The following is a 24,295-nucleotide window of genomic DNA, read 5'->3' on the forward strand; positions in this document are numbered from 1 at the left end:
ATCGACGCAAAGATGGCCGAAGCTACGAATCGCCACGGGGTGATAGCCGACGCGGCCATACTGATACCGAGAAACTCGCGTAATTTAAGGGGACTGAACCACCTTAAAAATATATTCTTAATAAAATCCAGCTAAATACAAAAATGTTGGCTTTGAGAGGCTGTAACTTTTTACTGGGATTGTTATTTCCAAATCCCCACATTCATGGCAGAATTATGTCTAACTAACAAAATAAGACTTGGTGGAGTTAAATCCGTAGCCCCAGTCAATCAGAATTCTGCGGTAGGTGAACAAAAATCATATTTTCTTGTAACACTGTTTCTGGTTATATATAATAAATAATAACAATTCAGTAAAAGAAACTTCTGCTTTTGTATATAAAATAACAAAATTTTACATGTTATTTACACATTTATGTTATAAATAATTTTTTTCTGATAAAAATATGTCCGCAAAGCTTTTATATTTTTGAGGTGGTTCAGTCTCCTTAACTTTGCGGACGCGACACAACAAAATAAATCTATCGCGAATTTCTCTATCTCGGGATTCACGACATGCACTCACATACGCAAATTCACAAATTGTACACACCACTGCGATGAACACTATTTTAGGAATCACTTGCTGTTATTTTTACTGTTTACTTTGATGTCGAGAGACGTCGACGAATTGGTTACTCACCGGGTTATGCTTCCTAGCGGTGTTGACTGCGCTGGTCTGATCTCAACTGGGAGATTTTGGAGTCAAACTCGTCGACCGTAAGACTCTCTTGCAACGTATCAAGCTAAAGTATGTCACATCAGACGTACAGTGGAAAATAGCAAATTAAGACGTCTATTCACCTACAGCTAGTCTCGCACACACTTGACTTAATCGCACAAATCGTTACTGCACTAATTGCAAATTCTCGGTCTCCAAAAATTTAATTTTAAGCACGAGCCGATGCGTTTGCGTCGAGTGGTAGACCACAAGTGAAGTCAACATTTCCCTAGAAGCTGGCCTATAAGCCCCGTTTCCGTCCTCCTGTCACAAGTAAAGGAAACGTACCTCGGTGACATTTTGTTGTATTGAGTCCTGGAACAAAGAATGCACATTCTGTGTTATTGCGAGTCGCGGAGCTGTCTGTTGTAAGCGTGTTTAAATTTCGCGGGCGAGAATAGTTGCTTAGTCCATGCGCCGCTGACTAACGATCAAGAACGGCGTGCACTGGTCAGTAGGCAGCGTAAGCGAGCGGTATAGAAGTCCCGTGTAGTGGCAGCCGAAGGAAAGCGAGCTGTCCAGCGTCGAGAGAAAAGACAGCGGGCCTCGCACAGAGGGTAGAAATCCAAAGAAAAGTGATTAAAATTCGTGCTTCACGCAAATTTAGACTAAAAAAAAACTAATTAAGTAATTTTCTTCTTCTTGTAATGTATTTTTCTAAATTTGTTCCCTTTTTCCGCTACCTATTGTAGGGAAAAAGTGGTATGGACGGTGAAAAGGACCTATTTCTAAAATCCTAAAGAATCACATATCCTGCTATTTATAGCTACCATTGCTTTGACCTGTGGTTTTATGCCACATATCTATTCATATATATGTGCTACGCCTTAATTACATCATTTTATCGGCTCAAATTTAAAGAAATAGACTATTTGAAGAAAAGCTACTGAGTTCTATATATATATATATATATATATGTTTAAACTAAAATGGTGGTATGAGTGAGGGAAGGTTAGGTGAATAAATCAAACGCAATAAAAACACAATGAATTGCGCGGGAAAGAGACGACTTGTCTCGGCGTAAAAACTCTCACGGAGAAGAGAGAAAAGCCGGGACAAGCAAATAGCTTTATTGAAGAAATAATGAAATTATACAATGCAAAGTGACTCTAGGATAGACCAAATAAAGAGAGAGAGAGAGAAAAACGCAATTATGACTAAACGCTAAATTCGCCGCGAGGTACCTTTCGCACGCTGGAGAGCTCTCCTACCTTGTTCGCAGAACGAAACGTGGACGGCGCGACGTAAAGCCCTGGCCGCACGTGGGTGGGATGCACCTTCCTCGGTCGCAGGACGCCTCGACGTCTCGAGGGAACCTATCCTGGACCACGGGCAGACCTTTTCAGCCCTGCCGCGTAGGTAGCGATCGCCGTGTGGAGATCGGCACGCCGAGGAAACTCGAACGTGGCCGACGTCCCAACACACGAAGAAAACACACACACACAGCACACCGCTCGTAATTCGCACACAATACGCGACGCACGGAATTACAAGTAGAGTCGACCGTCCTGAAAAGGACATGAGTGACGACTTTAATCGCACGCAAATACTAGAGGTGTAGACGCAAGTTATTTACAAGATGCAAAAGTCGTCCGGTTCCTCGGGAAGAGCTGTCAGAACTGACAGGCACGTGCTCGCAAGCCCCAATCCCGCGCAAAAAGGATACGCCCCTGGCGGCGCGCACGCGCACGCCCGCTCTCGCCGCAGCGATCGACGCGCTGCGGCGCGAAATTCAAATCTCGCTAAACGGCCATACATAACCCGAACACTATTTGAAAAACACCTTTTACAAGGTAAAACACTGGCAACTATAAGTTTGATCTCCTCCCTGATAGCAAATAACTCAACAGTTGATTATGCTTGGCCAACGAACCTGCTAGAAACGTCACTTTAGCCAACAATTTATCGTTGATAAGCATTTCTGCCAGGGCATCTTCATGAATCTGTACATTTGTAGGAGAATTCTATTCTAATTTCTCCTTCAGAATTTATGAAATTATTGAAAGAATTGCCAAGTTTTTGCAGCTTGCAAAGTTTCTGTATATGCTTATAAATATACGTTAATGAATGTAGTGAAATTAGTTTTACACATGTCAAGCATCAAGCTTTAAAGTTCAGCAGGTGAGATAAGATCAGCTGACTAGTGGTTTTTAAAAAAAAGGTTACAATTTTCAAAAATATTATTTTGATACACACTTGCCGTCCCGTCGTCTTATAGTCTACGATGTGATTACTTAACGATTATTCCCTACACAAATATGCACATTTATTGCCTTTTTAATGAAAACAGAGAAATGCAATAAAACACTTCATCCACACGCAAAAGTTTATGGTAAAAAAAAAAGAATCGTAAAGCAAAATTATTAAAGCAAAAATAATATTACTATATGATTCCAAAAATATTTATTATTTTGCAAATTCGGCTTGAGATTTTTTCTTTGCTTTCACGTATATATTTAAAGATTTTTACAATAAAGCAAAGCTCCTTTTGGATTATAATAAAAAAAAATGTTGTAATTTAAATATGATTTAACAGATTTACACCCTAATAATAACTGTTGGAATATGTGAATTTACAATAGTCGTAATACACAAAAAGGTACTTGTCGCGCCATTTACTAGTTGACGACGATTTCGCTCAGCGAGACAAGCTCAAGCGAACGCGAGTATAGTGCGCATGCCTCGCGTATATACTCTAAGCGCATACTGTATTGTACACTCGGCTTCGTGGAGTCAGATTATGCTACGCTGAACTATACTCTGTATCTCTCTCTTGCCTGTAAGACTCCAAGCTGAGCGGACGTACTGTCGACTATTGATATTGCCATGTATCAATTAATAATTATTATTCATTAACATTAACCTCATTGTTCTTAATTTACCAACGGATTACAACAGTAACAATTCGAATGTTTCATCGATAAACTATAAGACGACGGGACGGCAAGTGTGCATTAAAATAATATTTTTGAAAATTGTAACTTTTATTTTAAAAACCACTAGTCAGCTGATCTTATCTCACCTGCTGAACTTTAATGCTTGATGCTTGACATGTGTAAAACTGATTTCACTATATTCATTAACGTATATTTATGCTTGATGCTTGACATATATAAAACTGATTTTACTACATTCAGTAACGTATATTTATAAGAAACTTTGCAAGCTGCAAACACTTGGCAATTCTTTCAATGATTTTATAAATTTTGAAGGAGAGATTAGAATAAAATTCTTATACAAATGTACAGATTTTGAAGATGCCCTGGTAGAAATGCTTATCAACGGTAAACTGATGGTTAAAGTGACGTTTTTAGCAGGTTCGTTGGCCAAGCATAATCAACTCTTGGGTTATTTTCTACCAGGGAGGAGACCAAACTTATAGTTGCCAATATTTTACCTTGTAAAAGGTGTTTTTCAAACCGATTTTATATTTGTTTCATGCGTTTTTATAACACGTGCATAAAAAAGACCATTTTCGGTGCCTATAAAGTGGACCGAAAATAGGGTTTTCCGAGCGTCAGACAAAATGTAGAGCAAGAGTCCCTGGTCACAATACATGTATAAATTAATCCATTTTCGCTCCCTATAAGATAGAACGAGCCTAAAATAATTTGAGAATTGGAAATCGAGAGGAGCGAAAAAGGTCGTTTTCGCCCCTCTCGATCTATTTTTCCCATCTCCTTACTAAAGCTTTAAATCGTTAAAAACTTTTGAAACAATTTCCAAAATTTTCCAAATTTCCAATTTTGCAAATTTTTCCAAATTTTCCAAATTTTTCCAAATTTTTCCAAATTTTCCCAAATTTTCCCAAATTTTCCAAATTTTCCCAAATTTTCCCAAATTTTCCCAAATTTTCCCAAATTTTCCCAAATTTTCCCAAATTTTCCAAATTTCCAAAATTTTCCAAATTTCCAAAATTTTCCAAATTTCCAAAATTTTCCAAATTTCCAAAATTTTCCAAATTTCCAAAATTTTCCAAATTTCCAAAATTTTCCAAATTTCCAAAATTTTCCAAATTTCCAAATTTTTCCAAATTTTCCAAATTTCCAAATTTTTCCAAATTTTCCAAATTACCAAAATTTTCCAATTTTCCATATTTTCCAAAATTTTGATTTTTTATATATATATGCACCTATACACGCACATCGTAGTGGACGACTCGAAAAACTCTATTCTCGATCTATTTCATAGGCGACAAAAATGTTCTTCCTTATACACTTGTTATAAAAAGCATGGTCAATAACGAGGGGCGAAAATGGGCTTTTCCGGACTCGGATGATGTTTGGGCACTCGTGTCCGTCTCGGGCGTCTACGGCGCCCTGACGTCCACTCGTCGTCAAACATCATCCTCGCTTGGAAAAGCCCATTTTCGCCCCTTGTTGTACAATATACTATTAATTAAAGTTCGGAAGATGAACTTTCTCTCGAGAGCCTTATTATCTTGCGTATCTTGTCTTTGAGGACCTGCTGCTGTTGCTATTGAGCAACCCTGATCATCTGGGGCGTGGGGGTCTTGATGATGCTGGCGGGCAGCAGCGGTAGGCTTGGATTTGTTGCCGGGTGTCACGGGTATGCTAAGCTTGAGGTTGGTCGGACTTCCGGCACTGCCGATCTATGGGGGCCGCGTCGCCTCGTTCTCGGGCTCTCGTTGTCTAACGTGCCGTTTTCGGCTTGATTGTCTTGAGCACCAAGTGCCATTTGCTGGTCGTCGGAGCAGCTCCAGGAGTTGTCGTTGCGGCGCTCGCCAATTGTGGCGAACCGTGCTGCTCTAATATGTGAGGGCTGACCGAAACCACTGTAACGGGAAAAGAAGGAAGACCTTGTCGTTTATTGTCGACTCGTTCCGAAGAAACAAGCGTATAAGGTCTTAGAGAGAGCACATAGTTGCCGTTGAGGAGGCTGAAATACGAGTCGAACAACCATAGAGCGGTGAGAGCTTGTGAAATTGAAGACGAGCTTATTTTCCGTGGATCACGGTGTCGATCTTGCTCGACTCTGTTAAAGCAGTTTTGCATGTCCTAAACCGATTGGCCGGTGCACAGTTTCCAGTCCACCGATATGAACCAAGGGTCACAAGATGTTCGCTGATGTAGAACATATCGTGTTTGTGATGATCCACGCGAGTGCTTACGTTGAGTCTTGACAGGTATTCGGCGCCTAAGTATTAGACACATTAATTTTGTCGAACGATACACTAGTGGTAGTGCGAAGGTTTTTTGATAAACGCACAATCATGCACAATAACGCACAATAGACAGATTCGCGAGAGTTTGTGCGCACCAAGCAGCTCCGCGAAACACCACTGTTTTAGGCTATGTTTCATGTTTACACAAGGCCGGATGTACTCTGCTGCTGTGTGTTCCTCTGTCCTCTCAAACAAATATTGATGCACGTTTGTAAACGATGCAAGAAAAAAAAATAGATAAAGACAACTTCTAGCCTGAAAAATCTTGTCCTTTTTCCTCAGAATCTTTGTGTAGATAGATGCTTACTTCGTGCGTTCGGCTCTCTGCAACTGCGATTCGTTTTGTAAAAGGCACTCTTTTACCATTAAAGTTGCACATAAATAATGTTATGGAGACATTCGCAGCGTAGTATAGTATATTGCACTTATTGCTGAAAATAACTTTGTGTAACCTATTATCTCATGACATATTCTTGTATTGTTGTACTTAAAAAGATGAGAATCGTATGGCCAAAATTTTAAGAAGTTATCGCAAATTAATTTTCGATCATAATTATTTTGCTAAAGGGGAAATTTTGGAAGCAAAATATTATGATTATTAGGAAGTTCTCATTAAAATCTTCAAGATACATTACTCAAACATAAGCATCGAAGACATATCAGACAAGAAATCATTGAAGACAATAAAACGCATTTAGGTTAAAAAGCAAATTCAAAGTATAATAGGGTCGCGCTACTTCCCGACGGCACAGTGTATACAAAACTTATACTTGCCGTCGGGGCGCTACCGCGCCCCTTGATATTATTGTATATATACTATTCATGATCAGCAACAGTACAGTTTATTTCTTTAAATTTGAGTGGGTAAAATGATGTCATTAAGGCGTAGCACATATATAAAGTCAATATGAGTAGGATGAATATATATGTGGCATAAAACCACAGGTCAAAGCAATGGTAGCCATAAATAGCAGGATATGCGAGTCTGTAGGATTTTATAAATAGGTCCTCTTCGCCGTTCATGACACTTTCCGTACAACAGGTAGTGGAAAAAGTCTAGAAAACTACATTACAAAAAGAAAAAATTACTTAAATAGTTTTTTTTTCAGTCCAAATTCGCGTGAAGCATGAACTTTTTTTGGATTTCTACCCACTGTGCCTCGACGGTCGCCGCCGAACGCTTGCTCGTCACTCTCCTGCCCTGGCTTATTTCGAGCAGAGGTGCTTCCAGCTTTCGAGAAAGTTTCATTTCTAGCACTTTCACTACCATGTCTTCCGGGAATCTTTACGAGCGAGTCTACGAAGGACATAAGGTCAGTAATTCATCCCTAGATCTACTCTTGCTAAGCTTTTCTTGTGGGCGCGTAGTTCCATGTTTCGGGTTTTCCATACGTCGCCATTCTTGGTTCGACCAGTCGAGCCATCTGGTGCGCGGCCGACATCACTAAAGGGCATCTGCAGGATTCGTATTCCGTTCAGGATAAAGGTAAGGAAAATTACCAAGATGGGTAAGAGAGTGAATGATTCATGGAAAAGAGTGAGAGTGCTAACTACAACTAGAGACAAGGGGACCTTAACCTATTAATTAAAACAAATCCTTACATACATACATGAGTTGAAAAACAAAATTTACGAATTTACATCCAAGTCGTACAAAAATGAAATAAAGTTCTACTGGATCCCTGCACATACAGGGATAAGTGGAAATGAACGCTCTGACAACCTTGCGAAAGACGCAGCCACAAAATGCGCTGATATCAATTGTATCAAAATTCCTTATACAGACTTAAAAGAAACAGTCAAAGCAGAATCAACTAAAAAACACATTAGATTTATTAAGAAATGAAGGCGATAAAAAAGGCAAAATTTATTTTAACAATTTCTTTAATTACCGTACCAAACCATGGTTTGCGAATAAAAATCTACCACGAGAGATAATTGTTATCATTAATAGATGCTTGATCAGACCACCATAGTCTGACCTCTTCACTTCATTGTATAGGCTTAAAAGAAAACTCAGTATGTCAATGTGGATACGAAAACCAAGATCTCAACCACGTACTATGGCAATGTCCTTTATTTGATAATGGACGTCAATCATTTATACACGGAAAGAATTTTACAATAACAACTACATAGAAATTAAGGATAAAATTACCGTGCTAGCACAGTAACGTAGGGACGCCCCGCCATCTAGAGCACTTTTACAGCATCGGCACCGTAAAATTTTCGGTACTTTTTTATTTTTTTCCATAGCCTCTATTATGATATTTTGTTGTATACATGTTCGTGGCACATTCTTAACGTCGTATTATTGATATATAAAGGGTTATTTGTATATGACACACTTTGAACCAAGAAATTCGTTGGATTCAACGAGCGTACATGAGGGTTAGATTTGTAGGTTATGGAAGCAGATGACGCACATGGCCGCGCATGCAAAATAACTTTGTATAAAAAGTTGGAATTGCTTAAATAAAAAAAAAACAGACAAGGAGACGCGCGAAAGTCGTAATTAGTTTGTATCTTTGGTAAATTTAGTGGCTATCTAATGTTAAAATTTACGGTTACCCACAGAGATAATACGATAGTGATAGGGTACTTACGGTTTTCTCAGGCTATCTATAATTTCTAGGATAACTTGCGTTTATTCTGCTAGTAATAAGACGTTTAACGAATAATTTGGTTGTCTTGTGTTTATTTTGTTAGTCGCAAGGTGTTCTAAAGCTACCTGGCTATCTAACGTCGATGAAAAGATTCTTTTTGTCTAATAAGTTAATTTGGATTTGGTTTTGCGAATCATAAAGATAGAGTAAATCAATAGCGTGGGAAGTTTAATGGATGAATACAATTGCAAACAAAAGTGAGGATATCAATCTATCCCCGAATCGCCCTTTCTCATATACCGCTTGGCGGGACTAAAGCTAGCCGAGCAAGCCCGCGTTTCGTCGGAACACACAAAACAAAGAGTCGTGAGACTGGCGCTCATTGGCGAGCGGTGCCTGGGCATTTTAAGTTAGTTCACGACGAGATACGGGTCTTGTAACGGTGCTCCGGCTAGTGCTACGCGTAGGAAAAGTCAACATAACAACAGATACTCAGTTCTTGTATTCACTCACCAGATACCGCCGGTGGTAGCAGCTTGACTCGCATAAGAAGCTTTGGGAATTTTAAAAGCTTTCATGCCTATGCATGTAGTTACGATATTGAGATGATGAAGATCGCAGTTATTCAGCTAACACCTGCAACACCAAGGATTATCACGTATGAATTACAGTAGTTCGCGCCCAAAGAGTTCTGATGCACAGGTCAGAGCAGTCGTTCCGATGTTCAGCGATAGATGTTGAAAAAGCTTCTTTGTCTTAAATATTCGCAGTCTGCGTATAAGTACGCAGGTCGTGGTCACGCAGGCTTTACAATCATCGTCGCGTACTATAGTACAAACATGACACGTTCAAATACAAAACAATTCCCCATTACATATCAACATTTCCGAAAGATTAATACATCATAAAATCTTTTCACAATTTGATTGATATTTAATGGTTTAAAAAATATTAGTCATTTCAAGTATTTTAATAAATTCTAAAAACAGTTTTATGTTATTAGATAATATATATTTTAGCATAAAAGTATAAACTGTACTAGTCTTCAACGCAAAAGTGCGAAATGCAAAACCTAATTTCTTTATCCGGGAACATAAGGAGTTAAATATCTTTTGTTATGCATCAAAAAAATCATTGATGTTTTTATATTTTTAATTTTTTGTAACGGATATTCAAACTTTTTTAAAGGGTTGCTCTTACTAAGCACGCACTAAACAGGTTTTTTTTTGTTACAGGATATCGACAATCTTATGGCTGAAGGAAATAAATCCAGGACGGTCGCTGCTACCAATATGAATTCCGAAAGCTCGCGTTCTCACGCAGTATTTTCGGTGATACTTACACAAACACTTATAGATCCTAAAAGTGGGGTCAGTGGTGAAAAAGTTTCACGTATAAGCCTTGTTGATTTAGCCGGTAGTGAAAGAGCTGTTAAAACTGGAGCTGTTGGAGAAAGATTGAAAGAAGGAAGCAATATAAATAAGTAATAAAATATTTTAATCAGATTATTTACTAAATTTAATTTGATTTATAATAATTAATTAAACTCAAAAACATTTTAGATCATTGACAACGTTGGGATTAGTTATTTCTAAATTAGCAGATCAAAATTCTAACGGCAAAAATAGGGATAAGTTTGTACCATATCGTGATTCCGTATTAACTTGGCTTTTAAAGGTATGATAAAATAGACAAATAAAATAAAAGCATGCAAAGTTTTTTCGAATTTTCTCATAATAGAGCATTGATTAAAATGAATAAATGTCCAAACTGTTTTTTATTATATCAAATCGATCAAGTTTATTTTATATCTCATAAAATACATTACAAAATTATGTAGTAAGTTAAGGGCACCACCAGATACGAATGTTGTAGCCATTTCATAAGATTTTCTCTTATGATTTATAGCTCGTACATTCATTCCCACATAGCACGGTCCGTTGAAGAAATGTTTTTGTAAAAAATCCAACAAGGCCAAATACCAAACAAAATTAGTGGGAAAGAAAATTCAATTTTGTTTTAACCAACAACTTCAAAGAAAAATACTAGCAAAATAAATTTCGATACAAATTCGGTAACGGCTAAATGTTCCACACTCCACGGGGTACTCGCACTCTCCGAAGCTACGGGGCTAAAAGGTAGAAGTATAAAAGAGAAAGTATAGCGGCTCTCTCCGACTTAGGATCCATACTTCTCTCTCTCTCTTTCTCTCTCCCTCTCTCTCTCTCTCTCTCTCTCTCTCTCTCTCTCTCTCTCTCTCTCTCTCTCTCTCTCTCTCTCTCTCTCTCTTGGAGAAATAAATTCTTTCTTCCATTCTAACGCAACCTCTTTCTTCCATTAGCGGCATTACTTGCTCCAAAAGTGCCGCATCCTTGAACTCCGAACAGTTCGTTGATTCCGCTATTCTGTAGAACGTCCTACACGCATTTGCCCTAATTACATTGCCTAGTGGGGGCAGTTCCAACAGTTTTTCCAAAGCGACCGTAGGTATCGTTTGCATGGAACCCATGATTCCTCCCATAACCAAACTTTGCACCCTGTCTAGTGCCCTGGTGGCCCTCTGTTAAAGCAGAGCCGGGAAAATGTCGTCCGGACCTGCCGCCTTGTAGGGTTCAAACGTCCCTATAGCCCACCTTATCCTTGCTTTGTCTGTTACCCGTTTCGCCAGTCTCCAGTCTTCTTCGCGGGCCATCAGCTGAACGGCCTCTGACCTCGCTTTTTCCCTGAAGTCTGGAAAGTGGGTTTCCATCACGCCCTTTAGGGCCTTCTGTCCATTCTTTGCCCAGCCCCCTGTTACTAATTTGATCGAGTCTGTCAGTGGCTTCTTCGGGTGCTGAAGGACACTGCACAGCCTGGCCGTGTCCAATACCGTGCTTTGGCTTTTGCAGTAACGCCTTCAACCCTCCACCCCGGCCTTTTTAATCTCCTTCTTATATTCCTTTTGCTCCGCTCTATACGCCCGTTTGTCCTTGTCACTCTTCGTGTGTTTGGACCGGTTGTATAGCCGCCTTACTTTCTTCCTGCGTTTGTCGAGTGACTTATTCCACCAGGGAGCGCCCTTCGATTGCCTCTTTAGCTTAAGTACACAATTGTTCTCGTAAAAACTTATTATTATGTCCCTTAGGATCCTACTGCAGTGATCGATGTCCTCCGCCGTATGTGACAGGGAAGAAACTGATCTTAGCCTTGAGTTCTTCTCTGCATCCTACCCAGTTTGTTTTCCTAGGGTTCATTATTAGATGATCGAGCGTACTTTGTCCGCCAAGTCTGAATACGATGTGTTGGTGGTCCGACATGAAGACTTCGTCCGACACTCTCCAATCCATAACCTCGGACTACACGTTCCTGGAGGCCACGGTGATGTCTATGACCTTCTTCCTCGCGGCGTTTTAGAACGTGGGTCTGCTGACCGTATTGAGAAAGTCCATGTTGCTAAGAACTCCAGTAGACTTTCTCCTCTAGAATTGCAGTCTGTGTTGCCCCAACATGTGTGATGTGCGTTCGCGTCACAACCCATTATAAGCTTGGTGCCTTCGGCTTCGCATTCTCTAATTAAAGCGACCATTTCCTCTAGTGGGTACGCTTTCTCATAAGGAAAGTATGCTGCGGCAATCACAATGACTTTCAGTTCACCTACGGTGCCCTTGTAGCTTACCCTAGCTGTTTATATATCCCTTGAGCAGTACTTTGGCACCGTCTCTACCTGAAGCCCCTAAACAATAAGGCACGTTATAGCCGAGACGGGACTGCCGCTGATCAGTGTACTTATTCCGTTTAAGACTGCGATTTCACCGTTATGAATCCAAGATTCTTGGATTAGGAAAATACCTGTACGCACCTCCACCATACGTCTAGCTAGAATGACCGAGGCGTTCTTGCAATGGTGCAAATTAATCTGCGTGAACTCTCTGGTGGTGTTCGGTACAGATCCGGCCCCATTTATCGAGAGTACCGCTACCCGCATCTACCTCTGTGTTTACCGTATTAAGGCCGAGATCGACCTCCATGACCTCTACTCCCGTCTGTCCCGGCTCTTTCGACGTCTTTTCCTTGAACAGGACGACATACGCCCTGCCGCCTCCGCAGAACGGTCTGAAGTCAAGGGCCTTCAGTTCCTCGCCCTCAGTCCTTTTTACCCTTGGTGCCCACTGTCACCGTTTTGGTTTCGGCGACCACCCAAGAGTCCGGCGTAAGTGTGGTGTTTTGCCTATTCAAGCGCTTTACCACGACCTTTGGAGTATGTACTCCGGGGACGTAGATCATCGCTCTGACCAGCTTATGGAGGTTATGGAGGTCTCTCATCCTAATAGCTATGAGTTAGGTGCCCTCCCCGCACGACTATTTAGTGGCATTATTTAGTGACCACTCCTTGTCCTTTTTGTCCTTGTAGTGGAAGATTTGTGCACCCCTCTGGAACCAATTGTTCAAGAAACTTGGAAAATAGCTTCCGTCCGGGGCGTCATCAATCTCCCCCTCTAAGGCCTTCTTTCCCTGGTCCTCGTCAAGGCGCTCTTTCGGGTACTTGACCGGAACGATGGTTACCTTTAAGTCAGTAGCCTCCGCTTGGCTGTAGCTCTTTGAAGCGTCCCCAAACAAACTCTTTTTAAACTCCCTCGGGGTGGAGCTATTGGAGTGCTGTCTTTTGGACGCGCTTGCAAGGGTCCCAACCTGACACCCCCAGGAGCGCCCTCCAGACGCTTCGTCCTCAGCTTCACCCCCGAGGTTAGCTTCCTATTAGCATGCCTGTTTCTTTTCTTTTCCTTACTATTTTCTGTTCTCGAAGAGGCACCAATATTTGCCGCTGGGGCGGACTCCGCAGCCGCCCGGTGACTCTCCTGAGAACTTACACCGGTATTTGCCGTCTTGACAACAGCCATCTGGTCTTTCAAAATAGCGTCCGTAAGGACTTGGATTGAGTTGCGGAGCTCCTCTGTTGCTGGCACTTTTGCAATCGTTTCCTGTATCATATTTTTTTTCATTTTCATTTGTTAGTTTTACGGGTGTGTTAGTGTGTGTGGACCAAGCCTCGCCCCCGCTCCCCGGACCAGTACGCCCCCAGAAGCCACCCACCGCGGAGAAGCCAACCCTGACACCTGTGGCCTCAGCAGCCCCCCTCCCATTCCCCTTGACCCAACATGGCCCTATCCGGTCACCAACCGACACTGTTAGGTCAGGCGGGATTTTTTGTCGGCTAATAGGGCAGCCAAGTCATGCTGGTTAGGCTGACTCAGGCTCCTGTACTATTCGACGGCCTAGGAGCGCCAGACAACCTAGTTTTTCTACGGTACCCTTAGATCGACGCATTCAGCCCTCCTCGAGTGACCCCGGTGGATATACATGCCCAGGGGCAGCTTTGGGGTCAGCAGTGTATGAATGTTGAGGTGTAACATGTGTGTTCATGAGTTCTGTTTCCCAACCGACACTACCGCCTTCGTCTGGTTGGGGGATTGCTCCTAGCCTCTAGTTGGTCTGCCAGGCAGTTTTCGCTCCTCCCTCTGAGACGAGGAGAGTTGAGTGAGTCCCGCCCCCAGGCCCGTTGAAAGTCTGAAGCAAGGGAAAGCCCGTTTTACAGGGAATCAGACACAGCCAAAAACATTCACTTTCTCTCCCCGGGCCCGGGTCCGAGATCCGCCGTACTATCGACCAGAGGAGCCCCCTCACCGGCCCATCGGGCACACGGCAAGGTGGCAATCCTTTGATGTGTACTGTTGCTAAGACTTGCTTCAATATAGGGGAGGCCTGGATCGACTATGAATCATCTGTGCGCAATCTGGGGTTGGTGTTTGACTCCAAACTTACGCGGAAAGAGCACGTTACACAAATCTGTAAACGTGCTCACTCTTTGATGTATGGACTTTACTTCTTTAGCAGTAACCTCAGGCTGCGCTAACACCTTGTGCAAGCACTCCTATTCCCGTTCATTGACTATTGTTCATTGGCTTACTGTGACCTGACTCAAGAATCTGGCACGAAGCTCCAGAGACTTGTTAACACGGGAATCCGTTATATCTATGGTGTAAGGAGGGACGAGCACATCTTCCTTTATAGACGTGAGTTGCAATAGCTTACCACTGCCGGGCGTAGGAAATACTTCATGGCCTGCTTCTTAAGAAAAATCTTCAACACATCAGTGCCTGCCTACATACTAGCCTTTTTTTATTTCCACGTTGCGCTTATACCTGTGAGGAGTGAGGTGATCCCCTTGGATATCCCGTCTTTTAAGACGGAGACGCTGAAGAATTTATTTTTCATCAGCGCTTCCTATCTTTGGAACACTCAACCATCACACCTCCGCAACACACTACCCATATCGCTCTTCAAACAAGCAGCTAACAAATATTTCTTCGAATTGGAAAACACATAATCTTTATGCAAACACATACACTTCTTTATCTCATTTCACATCATTCCATTCCACGCTCTTCATATCTAGCACACTTACACAAAATTTATGCTACTTCTTGTATTCTATATGTAAATATGTACAACATAATATACAAAAATAAAACATCTAAATCTAAATCTCTCTGCTTCCTTCCTTCTTTCTTCTTCACGATGGCTTATCCAAGCGTCGGAGTCTGGGCCAACAGGAACGACTCTTCCTGTCTGAGTCCAGGATGGCGACGCGTATACTCGTGGCTGAGCGAGAAGCAGTGTTGCCGCTCTTTAATTTTGTAGCAATATTCCGAGCGGTTGTGACGCACATTATCGCAGGGTCGGATGTAGTTCTGTGTGTGGTGTTTTTGCTTCCAAAATACTGCAGAGAGTCGTCGGCTTTCGCTTCAGCTCGAAATCAAGAGGTGGCACCACCAGCGTGCCGAGGCGTCATGGTGGGCGGCGTCGCTCCGCGCGCTCATTCCCGATTCAGTTTTTCGAGCGGACGCACATGCCCGATCTGCACTCTACGATCCCAAGCCACTACCGCTAAATCAATTCAGTGATCGGTTTATGCATTATTTTGTAGCCCATCAGTGGCCTCTCCATATTTTTGTGTTGCAATAAACCAGTTTTTCTTTCATCTTAAACCCGAGTTCGAGATTCTTCGATCTACTTTCCTCCAGTTCCCGGCAAAATTCGTTCAGGTGTTTTCTTCCGTTTTTTCGTCATTTGTTGTCTTAGGGTCTGTATGGTGCAGTTCCATACGTGGTCTTACAAGTCATGTAAGTTTATTTGGTCACCGCGAATGAAGCGTAATTTTGTGTCTTCTGTTTTTGGCGTCTCTGTCTACTTGTATGTATCCTTGCAGTTGAGCAGTGCGTTTATCGTCTTTTTCTATATTTTTTTTATTTATCCTTATATTGCAAGTTTGTCCGTCTTGTTGTTTTGCGGGTATTCGCAGTAAGCAAATTGTGTCTTTTGCTTCGTTCTCCGTTGTCTCAGTGCTTAAATTGTTTGATAGTGTGGGTGTTGTCTGGTTGGACAGTGGCACTACTTGTTCTACGTTTATCGTTTCATCTGGTTATGGTGTACATTTTTTACATAATTGTAGTACTTGTTTTGCAAATCTTTCCGTCTTATACACTGCAGTTATTTCTCTTATGTTCTTCGTCGGTGTGTTGTAGTATCTTACTTTGCAGAAAGAGTGTTCTCGGAAGAGTGCCTCAACGTCGATTTTTGGTCCTTAGTACGTCGCTGTGATTGTTCTTGCGTTGGATAGATCGAAATTGATTAATTCTATTCCGCTGAATGGGCCTTAGGGTAATTCGCAACTTTCCATGCTTGTAATGTGTTTCGTTTCAGTTAGCGTGTGCGTTATAGTTTATTTATTTATTTAGAATTCCAGAAAATACATAATTTACATAGTGTTACATAAATTACATATAAAATTCGCAGGCTGTCATAATGCAGCAATTATTAATACAATAACCCATCATAACGCCGTGATCCTGCAGAGGAAAACAATGTTCCCTGTTCGCAGGTCCGGATTAACAAAAATAACAAGATAGTAACAAGATAGTAACATCAGGATCTATTTGACTCCTATGCCCAATTTTTTAACAAGAATATAATCATTTGAAAAGAAACATACAAATTTTATATAATCTATCTATTTTACTTAAGAAAAATAATTAATATTATTTATTATTTAAATTTACTAAAATTTACTAAAGTTTTACGTTATTGATTCTATATGTTGTACTCTTAACTTAATGTTACTTATACTTCTTTTTTCGATAGATTATATTGCACGATTTGAGATTCTATATTTTGTATTGTCACTTAATTTTTTTTTATATCTATAATTTAATAATTTAAAGTCATTGCACTTTAGTTTCACCATCTTCTTACCAACATTTGTCTTGCTGTCATAAATCTATCGTTGCATTTTTTTCTCTTATGTAAGACATCCTTTCTATTGTGCTGAGCCTTGCTGGGCACGTAAGCTCAACGGCACAGGTTTCTCGGTAGTGTGGAAACATCTCATTATGCTGATTTTATGAATCACATTTACAGTCTGACGTAAAAACTATATCATCTATTATTACTATATCTTTATAAGGCGATTGGTGCTTGAGTGAGGAGACTGAATTTATGAAAACCTGTTTACCTCTTATACCTCTATGAAAGTAGAAAAATGCCTTGTTAGATCCTAGATAGTTGATATCGCCATAAGTCATTCTGTGTTTAGCTGATTCTGTGATCTTCTGTCCTGGTGCAGATGTCGCTTCCTTTTTCCTAGCTTTATTGCTGTTTTCTTCGGCCATTTCGCCGATCCTTGTGAAGACTGTTTCTATTGGTTTATATTTTTCAACGCTTGAGTCTTTTTTGACTTCCAATTCATTGGTTGTTGCTTTGACGAATTTTATGAATTTGATATTTGTTTTTTCATCTTTAGTTTTATAGGTCCATTCATTTATTATTTCGTTTGTTAGATTGTCTAGACGGTCGTTAATATTTGGGTATGCATTTACTATTTTGTTGTAATTGTAGTTGGAAATCCGTTGATGTGTGCGATTATTGTATAATTTACATTTGCCCTTCGCGCAAATGTTAGTTCTGACATTTAATATTAATTTAGTAGTCATTACTGGGCCATCTTCGGATTCTTGTTTCGATCTCGATAAAAGACATAATTTTAATTGCATGCAATCTATTGTTGTAGTGGTGTCTACGTCATTCATTTTTCCTCAGCCAGTCTTGTATCTTTTTAATATTAATTTTCCTTCTTAGGTCTAAAGTTTTCAGTTCATTTGGCAATTTATTAAAGATGCAAATTGCTTTGATGTAGCTGTTTTTAGTACTCACAGTTTTATTATATATAGGTGGTATTACAAGTTTGTATCTTGTTTGACTTGTTGATTTAGTATATTGATCTTTGAAATTGTTGTAATTGTACCGTAGACTTTCATATGTAAATAACTCTTGTAGATTAAGTTTATTGTTGATACATCCTTGCTTTGTTCACTGTTTGCATTTTCATTTGTTGCTTTTACGTGTTTATTTTGTGCTCATTTCTTGTTTCGTTTATTGCCTACGTTTTCTTCTGTTCAGGTACTGTCGATTGCTATGGAACTGTCTTGGTTTAGGGTTAGTGTAACGTTCTCGTTGTCTTGCGTCGGTCCGTTTTCTCGTCCCATCATGACTTGATAATGGTTCATAAAGTTTGTTGCGAAGTCTTCTTTACGGTATTCTATGGTCAATTTTGCAGAGTTTAGTCCTAAAGTCCTATGCGTGGCTATGAAATTCGCTGTATTAGTTGGGCTAAAACTGCTTATGTACGTTATTACCATGGGTAATGCTAAGGTTGGTCCAAAACTGCTGATAGTGGTGATGGGATCCTTCTTCTAATTTCATGCTCTCAACAACTTGTAAGCCGTTTGGTGTCGTCGGATGATTGAAATAATATGATTAAACCGGACTCACATATTGCGTTTAGTTTTTTTTTTGTCCGTTACATCGAAGTTTGACCGATCGCTCTGTCAAGAACAACCGTCCGCAGGAAGTCGTAGCTCTGAATTTGCAAACATTTTGGAGAAACCAGCGACGTGGCTACAGTTGCTGACCAAATCGGCCTCACTCTACGCAAAGGAATGTCAACGGAAGTTTGACGACGATCTGATATAAGCAGGCCTGTTGGGGGTGGAGTTGGTGCTGGGAGCCGGGGTAAGATCAGCAGAGCGCCGAACCGAAACCCGTTTAATCTTTCCTGCTCAAGGCAGGGAAAGGAGGTCGTGTGCGCGAGATTGTGATCGGGGTTGGTGTACGCCACTGTCCAGGGAGCGGTGTCATTGGGCAAAAAGATGGTGTACGTGTCCGTCGTAGCAGACACCAGCTTGATCGCGTGTGCTTACTCTCTGCGGAGCAGAGCAGGTAAGATAGGCCTACCTCCAGGTAGGCAGAGCGGATGGGTGAAGCAGGCAGGCAAGAGAGGCCTGCTGATGCTCCTCGCTGTGGCTTCCTTGTTGCTTAAAGAGCGGACACTACTCGAACCTGTCTAAGTCGACTCTTGGAGCGAGTCTGGACAAGGGAGGGCCGCCCAACCCAGTGAAGGCTACACCACCCAGTAACGATGAAGGAGGGGAGGGAGAAGACTCCGAAGGACACGAGAAAGAGTGCTTCGTAAGCAGAACAAAGGTGTCCCGTGTGAAACGGAGAACACTCGGCGTGGACCGGAGAGCGCACGGTGTAGAGCGAGAGCGATTCGTCGTTCTACTTACAGGCGATGTTGGTGAATCTGAAGAGTCTGCTTAAGGTAGGGATGGTGCGTCTGCTGCTCCGGAGAGTGACCTTGGGCTGATCAGCAGGTCGTCCTGGCGGTTGCTTCCTGGAGCGAAGTCGTCTCGGCGATGACGTCGGTTGGCCAATGTTCTTTAGCAGCTTGTCTCGTGGAAGGAGGGGGGGGGGGTGAGAACTGATAACACGAATTAATTATATCTTCAACAAAATTCAGATTTATTGCGTCTCGAATGGGTTGTGCAAGTAGCCTTGGCTCCGTGCTCCCACTCAGACGCGGTCTGATGCGGGGTGGGGGATGCCTCGGCCTGGATCCGGCCCGCTTAAATGCTCTCCGAAACGCCACTTCGCTTTGGGGAGCTGAGCAGCCGCCTAGCGGCCGCGCGCGGTACTAGTGGTATAGCAGGCGCGCTGCGGCACATGCAGCGCTGTCAGGTGGGTTGCGGGTATCCAGGGGCTTGTGCGAGAGAGCCTACAAGTGGGTTACAACAATTCATCGGCTGCGCTAATGAGCTAATAAGGTTTACATCACTCATATTAAATTATCATGTCGTTTAGACAAATATTGACGACCGTTGTACGGAAAGATAGAAAGAAAGAGAAAAACTCATTATTGTCAAATGCTTTTAGGCGGTCATTTTTAACCATTGAGGGCTTAAATCAAAGCTCTTTTGTTCTACTTTCGTTTGAAAAGTTTATACTAAGTCTCTGTTTGTTGGTTAGCTGTATATATGGAAATCAAGAAGGGAAAGAAACAGTCGTAATTGATAAGAATATATATCGCTAACTAACAAACAGACACTCAATCTAAATTTTTAAATTAAAAAAGTTTTAAAGAAAAGTTATAAGCATTTCAATCGTAATACAGTATTTTCTTTGAGGTTAAGGGACGTGCAGCTCTTGCTGGAGTCGAAATTTAAAAAAGTGCCACTCAGTAATCAGAAGTAGATAAAAAACGCTCACTTTTATTGTTTTTAAAAAAATTTTTAGATCAGAAGGATTTTTAGGTACACCTCTGTCTCAGTTGACGCGGAATGCGCTATATATATATATATATATATATATATATAAATTGTTCTACAATATTATAAGTATAAAGACAATTTATATAATGGGCATCGAAATTAATACGGAATCGCTCAAGACAAATGCCACAAACTTTTTTCTTAATGTTTTCCATAAAGGTATTTTCGTATGGTTGTTTAAAATCTTCATGTGACGACAGAATACCAATATCCTAAAATTCAAGTTTTTTAGACACGAACTTTTTTTTTGTTTATCCGGAGAGTTAGAGAAATGCCTAATGCACCATGTCAGGAGCCGTCCAAGACTCACTAAAATTACACCTCTCGTAGGACCGCGAAAATCCCCCCGGTAACCGCTTTCGGATCCCTTCGGGAGGTCGCCTGTCTTATACTTTTCTAGCCGTCACCTAATCTGTCAAACATCCGTCATTGTTTTTCGCGCGGAGAACCGTCTTTACGTACGCCGTTATCTCGTCCCATTGCTGCTTGCTGTGAAGCATCGTGCTAACTACTGTCTCTGGCGTAAACGCCCCTATTGTCAGTTCTGGAACTCTACGCCTATCTGTCCATCGAGTGGAGTCAAAGAACGTATATCACACGTCGTCCCTTTCATCACCGCAGCATTCACACGACGGTGTTGTTACTCTGTTCATCGCGAACAGGTAGCTTGCCTCCCCCCACCTCTGCTACGTCCACGGGCCTATCTCCTTAATCAGTGTTCTCGTCCATTCCGCTTGCTGGCAATGATCCCATCATTCTTGCTATTTTCGCATTGTTCTTTCGCGTTCTTTGGTGACCAACGAAATGCTATCCGAAATCAGTCGACCCTCGTATATCCGTTTGCGCTCGATAGCAAGCAGGTTGACGGAGTTCACCCCCGCGATTATCATTACCGCCTCTCCCGAGACCATTCGGTAGGAGCACGCTATTCGTTATGTCCCGCTACGTTGCACCGTCGTTATTTGCTTCCAGTATTTCTTTACTTTCATAGCGCCGGCCTACACCTTCGCTTCATATAGTAGAATGGAGTTAGTGGTCACCACTAGACGCCGCCTAATAGTTGGTCTCGGCCCGCGCACGTTGGTCATTAGTCCACTAAGCTGCGCTACTCTTATCGTCGTCGTTTTGCACATGCGATCTAAACGCGCCCTGTAATTTAGCTTCGTATCTAGCGTCACACCAAGGTTCTTAGCCGCCGGTTTAGTCATAATCATTCCTTTGTCTACCTTCATCGGTATGATACGCTTCCTAGTCAGGAGAACAATTTTTGTTTTATTCAGTGCTAAGGTCAGGCCATGGTCTGTCATCCGCTTTAGTACCCTACACATTATCGCGATTAGCTTTTCTAGTCTAAGCAATCCATCATACAGAATGCCCTAGAAGTCCAGTCCCAAGATCGAGCCCTGTGCCACCCCTGCCATTATGGATCTATTTCTTCTCCCTTCCGTCGTCTCGTATTCGATAACTCGATCGCTCAGATAATCTTCCACGAGTCGCCTGATGTATGGTGGTACCCCAAACGACTGCAGAGCGTCTAGTATATCTATCCACCTAGCTGACAAACGCATTTTTGACGTCTAATGTCACGAGCACGATGATTGGTCTTGCCGCGTGGTAGGCTAAATCCATTCTTTTTGTCGTGTCAGTAATCTCTCTAATCGCTCCTATTATTGACTGCCCCTTTCTAAAGCTGTATTACTTGTCAGAAAGGTCTCCTGCTTCTCGAATAGCTTCCAGTATTCGCGGTTTAACTAGGGCCTCTCCGTCTTTCCTATTGTATCCAGGAGACTCAATGGTCTGTACGAAGGGTCCGAGCCTTGTTGCCTTTTCGGTTTCTCAATAAGCACTTATCTTGTCCTTTTCCATCTCAAGCAAAATATGCCCTGCACTAGGCACTGATTGTACGTTTCCAGGAGCAGCTCCAGCCGTCGGGTTACCACGGCCTTAAGCACCTCCGCAGGAATGCCATCCAGTCCCGGTGCTCTGCCGCTTTTTAGGGATAAAGTTGCTGCAATCTGTTCACCCTCAGTAAAAAGGGATATCTGTTCTGTCGGCACGTTCGTCGTTTCTATTTGAGGTCTGATGGGATGTGTAGGGAACAGCCCATTGATTACTTTTTCTATCACTTCTGCCTCCATGGGTTCAGTTCTTTTCATTTCGCCCATCTTTCGGGTTACGATCGCGTATCCGTCGCCGAACGGGTCTTTCTTCACGTCGTCGACAATCTTTGCCCAGCATTTACGCTTACTATCTTTTATCGCATCCCTCAGCCTTTTTCGCGCTTCGTCATATCTCACGGACAAGTCCCGGGATTTAGGCCGGAGTCGTTTCAGGGCTTTCTGAGTCCTCCTCCTAGCGCGGAAGCTATCCTTTCTAAGCTCCGCAATCTCGTCCGTCCACCAATATACCGGGTGTTTTATATGGCTGCAAGACACCCTTGACATAGCAGCGTCGCAGAGCTCCGTTATGAGTCGCGAAGTGCGTTCTACCAATGCTTCTGCTTTTTCGCGTTCTCTCAATTGGTGAGGAAGCCCGCTTGATAGGAGTTCAGCCTCCTGAGCGCTTCCGCAAGTCGTTCTCTGTTCATACGCCAGGTATTCTAGCGCGATGTACGCTTTTTTCTTTCTGTAGTCCTATTTCCTCGATTGTCCTGGATGTTGAAAAGGATATACTGGTACGCGATTATCGCGTGATTTACAATAAATATTATTAAAAAGACAAAAAAAAATATTTATACGTAAAAAATGGACAATTTAAAATAAATAGGGAGAAAATTGAACAAAAATTTCTTTGGTCGAGATTTAAACCCAGAACTTTGGCGTAACAGTCCATTGCTTTACCAACTGAGCTGTTTGCTCTCTTTGACGCATAACGCATAAAAGCATATGCAGATAATCTTTATCTTTGAACTTTTTTAGTAATGTTCAATTCCGAATAAAAATAAATAATAACATCTAAATTTATCGATATTCAGATAATAATTGGTTGTAACATTAATTAATTTTATTACTTCAACTTTTTTGAATTTAATAAAAGACTAATGGAAATTATCTATTATTATTTTAATCACAATAAGTTTACTTTTTATTATTTATATTTGTTTCGATAGAATATTACTAAAAGAGTTCAAAGATAAAAATACATTTCTGCACATAGAAATTGCTTTTATGCGTTATGCGTCAAAATACGGCTCAGTTGGTAGAGCAATGGAATGTCAAGCCAAAGTTCTGGGTTCCAAATCTCGATCAGAGAAGTTTTTTTTACTTCTTATTTTTTATTAATCATCTATTATTCAATTATAAATGTTGTTTTTAGCCTTTTTAATAATATTTAACAATATTTATTATAAATCATGCAATAATCGCTTGATTATCACATGATATTTTGGTTAGAGTGCGAACAGTCTTTTGAATAATAAGTTTCGCATAACAAATTATTTAAAAATAATTACATTCGATCAGGTTTAGAGATATAAAAGATGTAATTGTGTAATAATGTGGATTACCCGAACTGTATGTTTACAAATAATATTTTGATAATATTATATAGAATCGTTATTTAATTAAAATTGTTTGTACTAAATACGGAATTCAGTTGTATGGATTATAATAGTAACTAGCAGGGTCACCTCACTCCTAACGTCTCTTGGTTGATGTTAGGTATAAATATTCATAGCTCTAAGGACAATTTAAAGAAGGTGATATTGTAATGATATACACAAAAAATTAAAAGGTTGCGCGAGTTTGATTATTTTTCTGTGCATGTTAATAATATGTGTAATGAGTTACAAATGTAATATAATAGTATGTATGTATGTCAATTAAAACGAAATTACATATTGTAACGGGGTGAGACTTGACGTGAGAGGAGAAAATCACAAAAGGAGACGCCAGGACCGAGAATCGATCCGGTTCTCCCGAGATCTCTAGGCGCGCGCTGTCCGTCGAGCCAATGCCGCCTTATTTGTCACTCTCTAGCCTGCCTCGAGTATCGGCGTAGCGAGGGACGTTGGTCCTCGATACAATATTAAAAATAACGTGAGATTA

General features: G+C 41.2%; 1 protein-coding gene across 19 annotated transcripts in view; it reads left to right on the plus strand.

Annotated features, from left to right (window-relative positions):
- Positions 1-24,295, plus strand: part of LOC100117353 (kinesin-like protein KIF13A) — a 1,179,147-nt gene that overhangs the window by 200,804 nt on the left and 954,048 nt on the right. For all 19 annotated transcript variants that reach the window (XM_031928189.1, XM_031928179.1, XM_031928190.2 and 16 more), the window contains 2 exons: positions 9,786-10,033; positions 10,113-10,227. In XM_031928189.1, coding sequence (XP_031784049.1) covers positions 9,786-10,033; positions 10,113-10,227 — 363 coding nt within the window. The remainder of the gene's footprint in view (positions 1-9,785; positions 10,034-10,112; positions 10,228-24,295) is intronic.

The sequence above is a fragment of the Nasonia vitripennis genome (genome assembly GCF_009193385.2).
Source record: "Nasonia vitripennis strain AsymCx chromosome 4 unlocalized genomic scaffold, Nvit_psr_1.1 chr4_random0004, whole genome shotgun sequence".
NCBI classification, from domain to species: domain Eukaryota; kingdom Metazoa; phylum Arthropoda; class Insecta; order Hymenoptera; family Pteromalidae; genus Nasonia; species Nasonia vitripennis.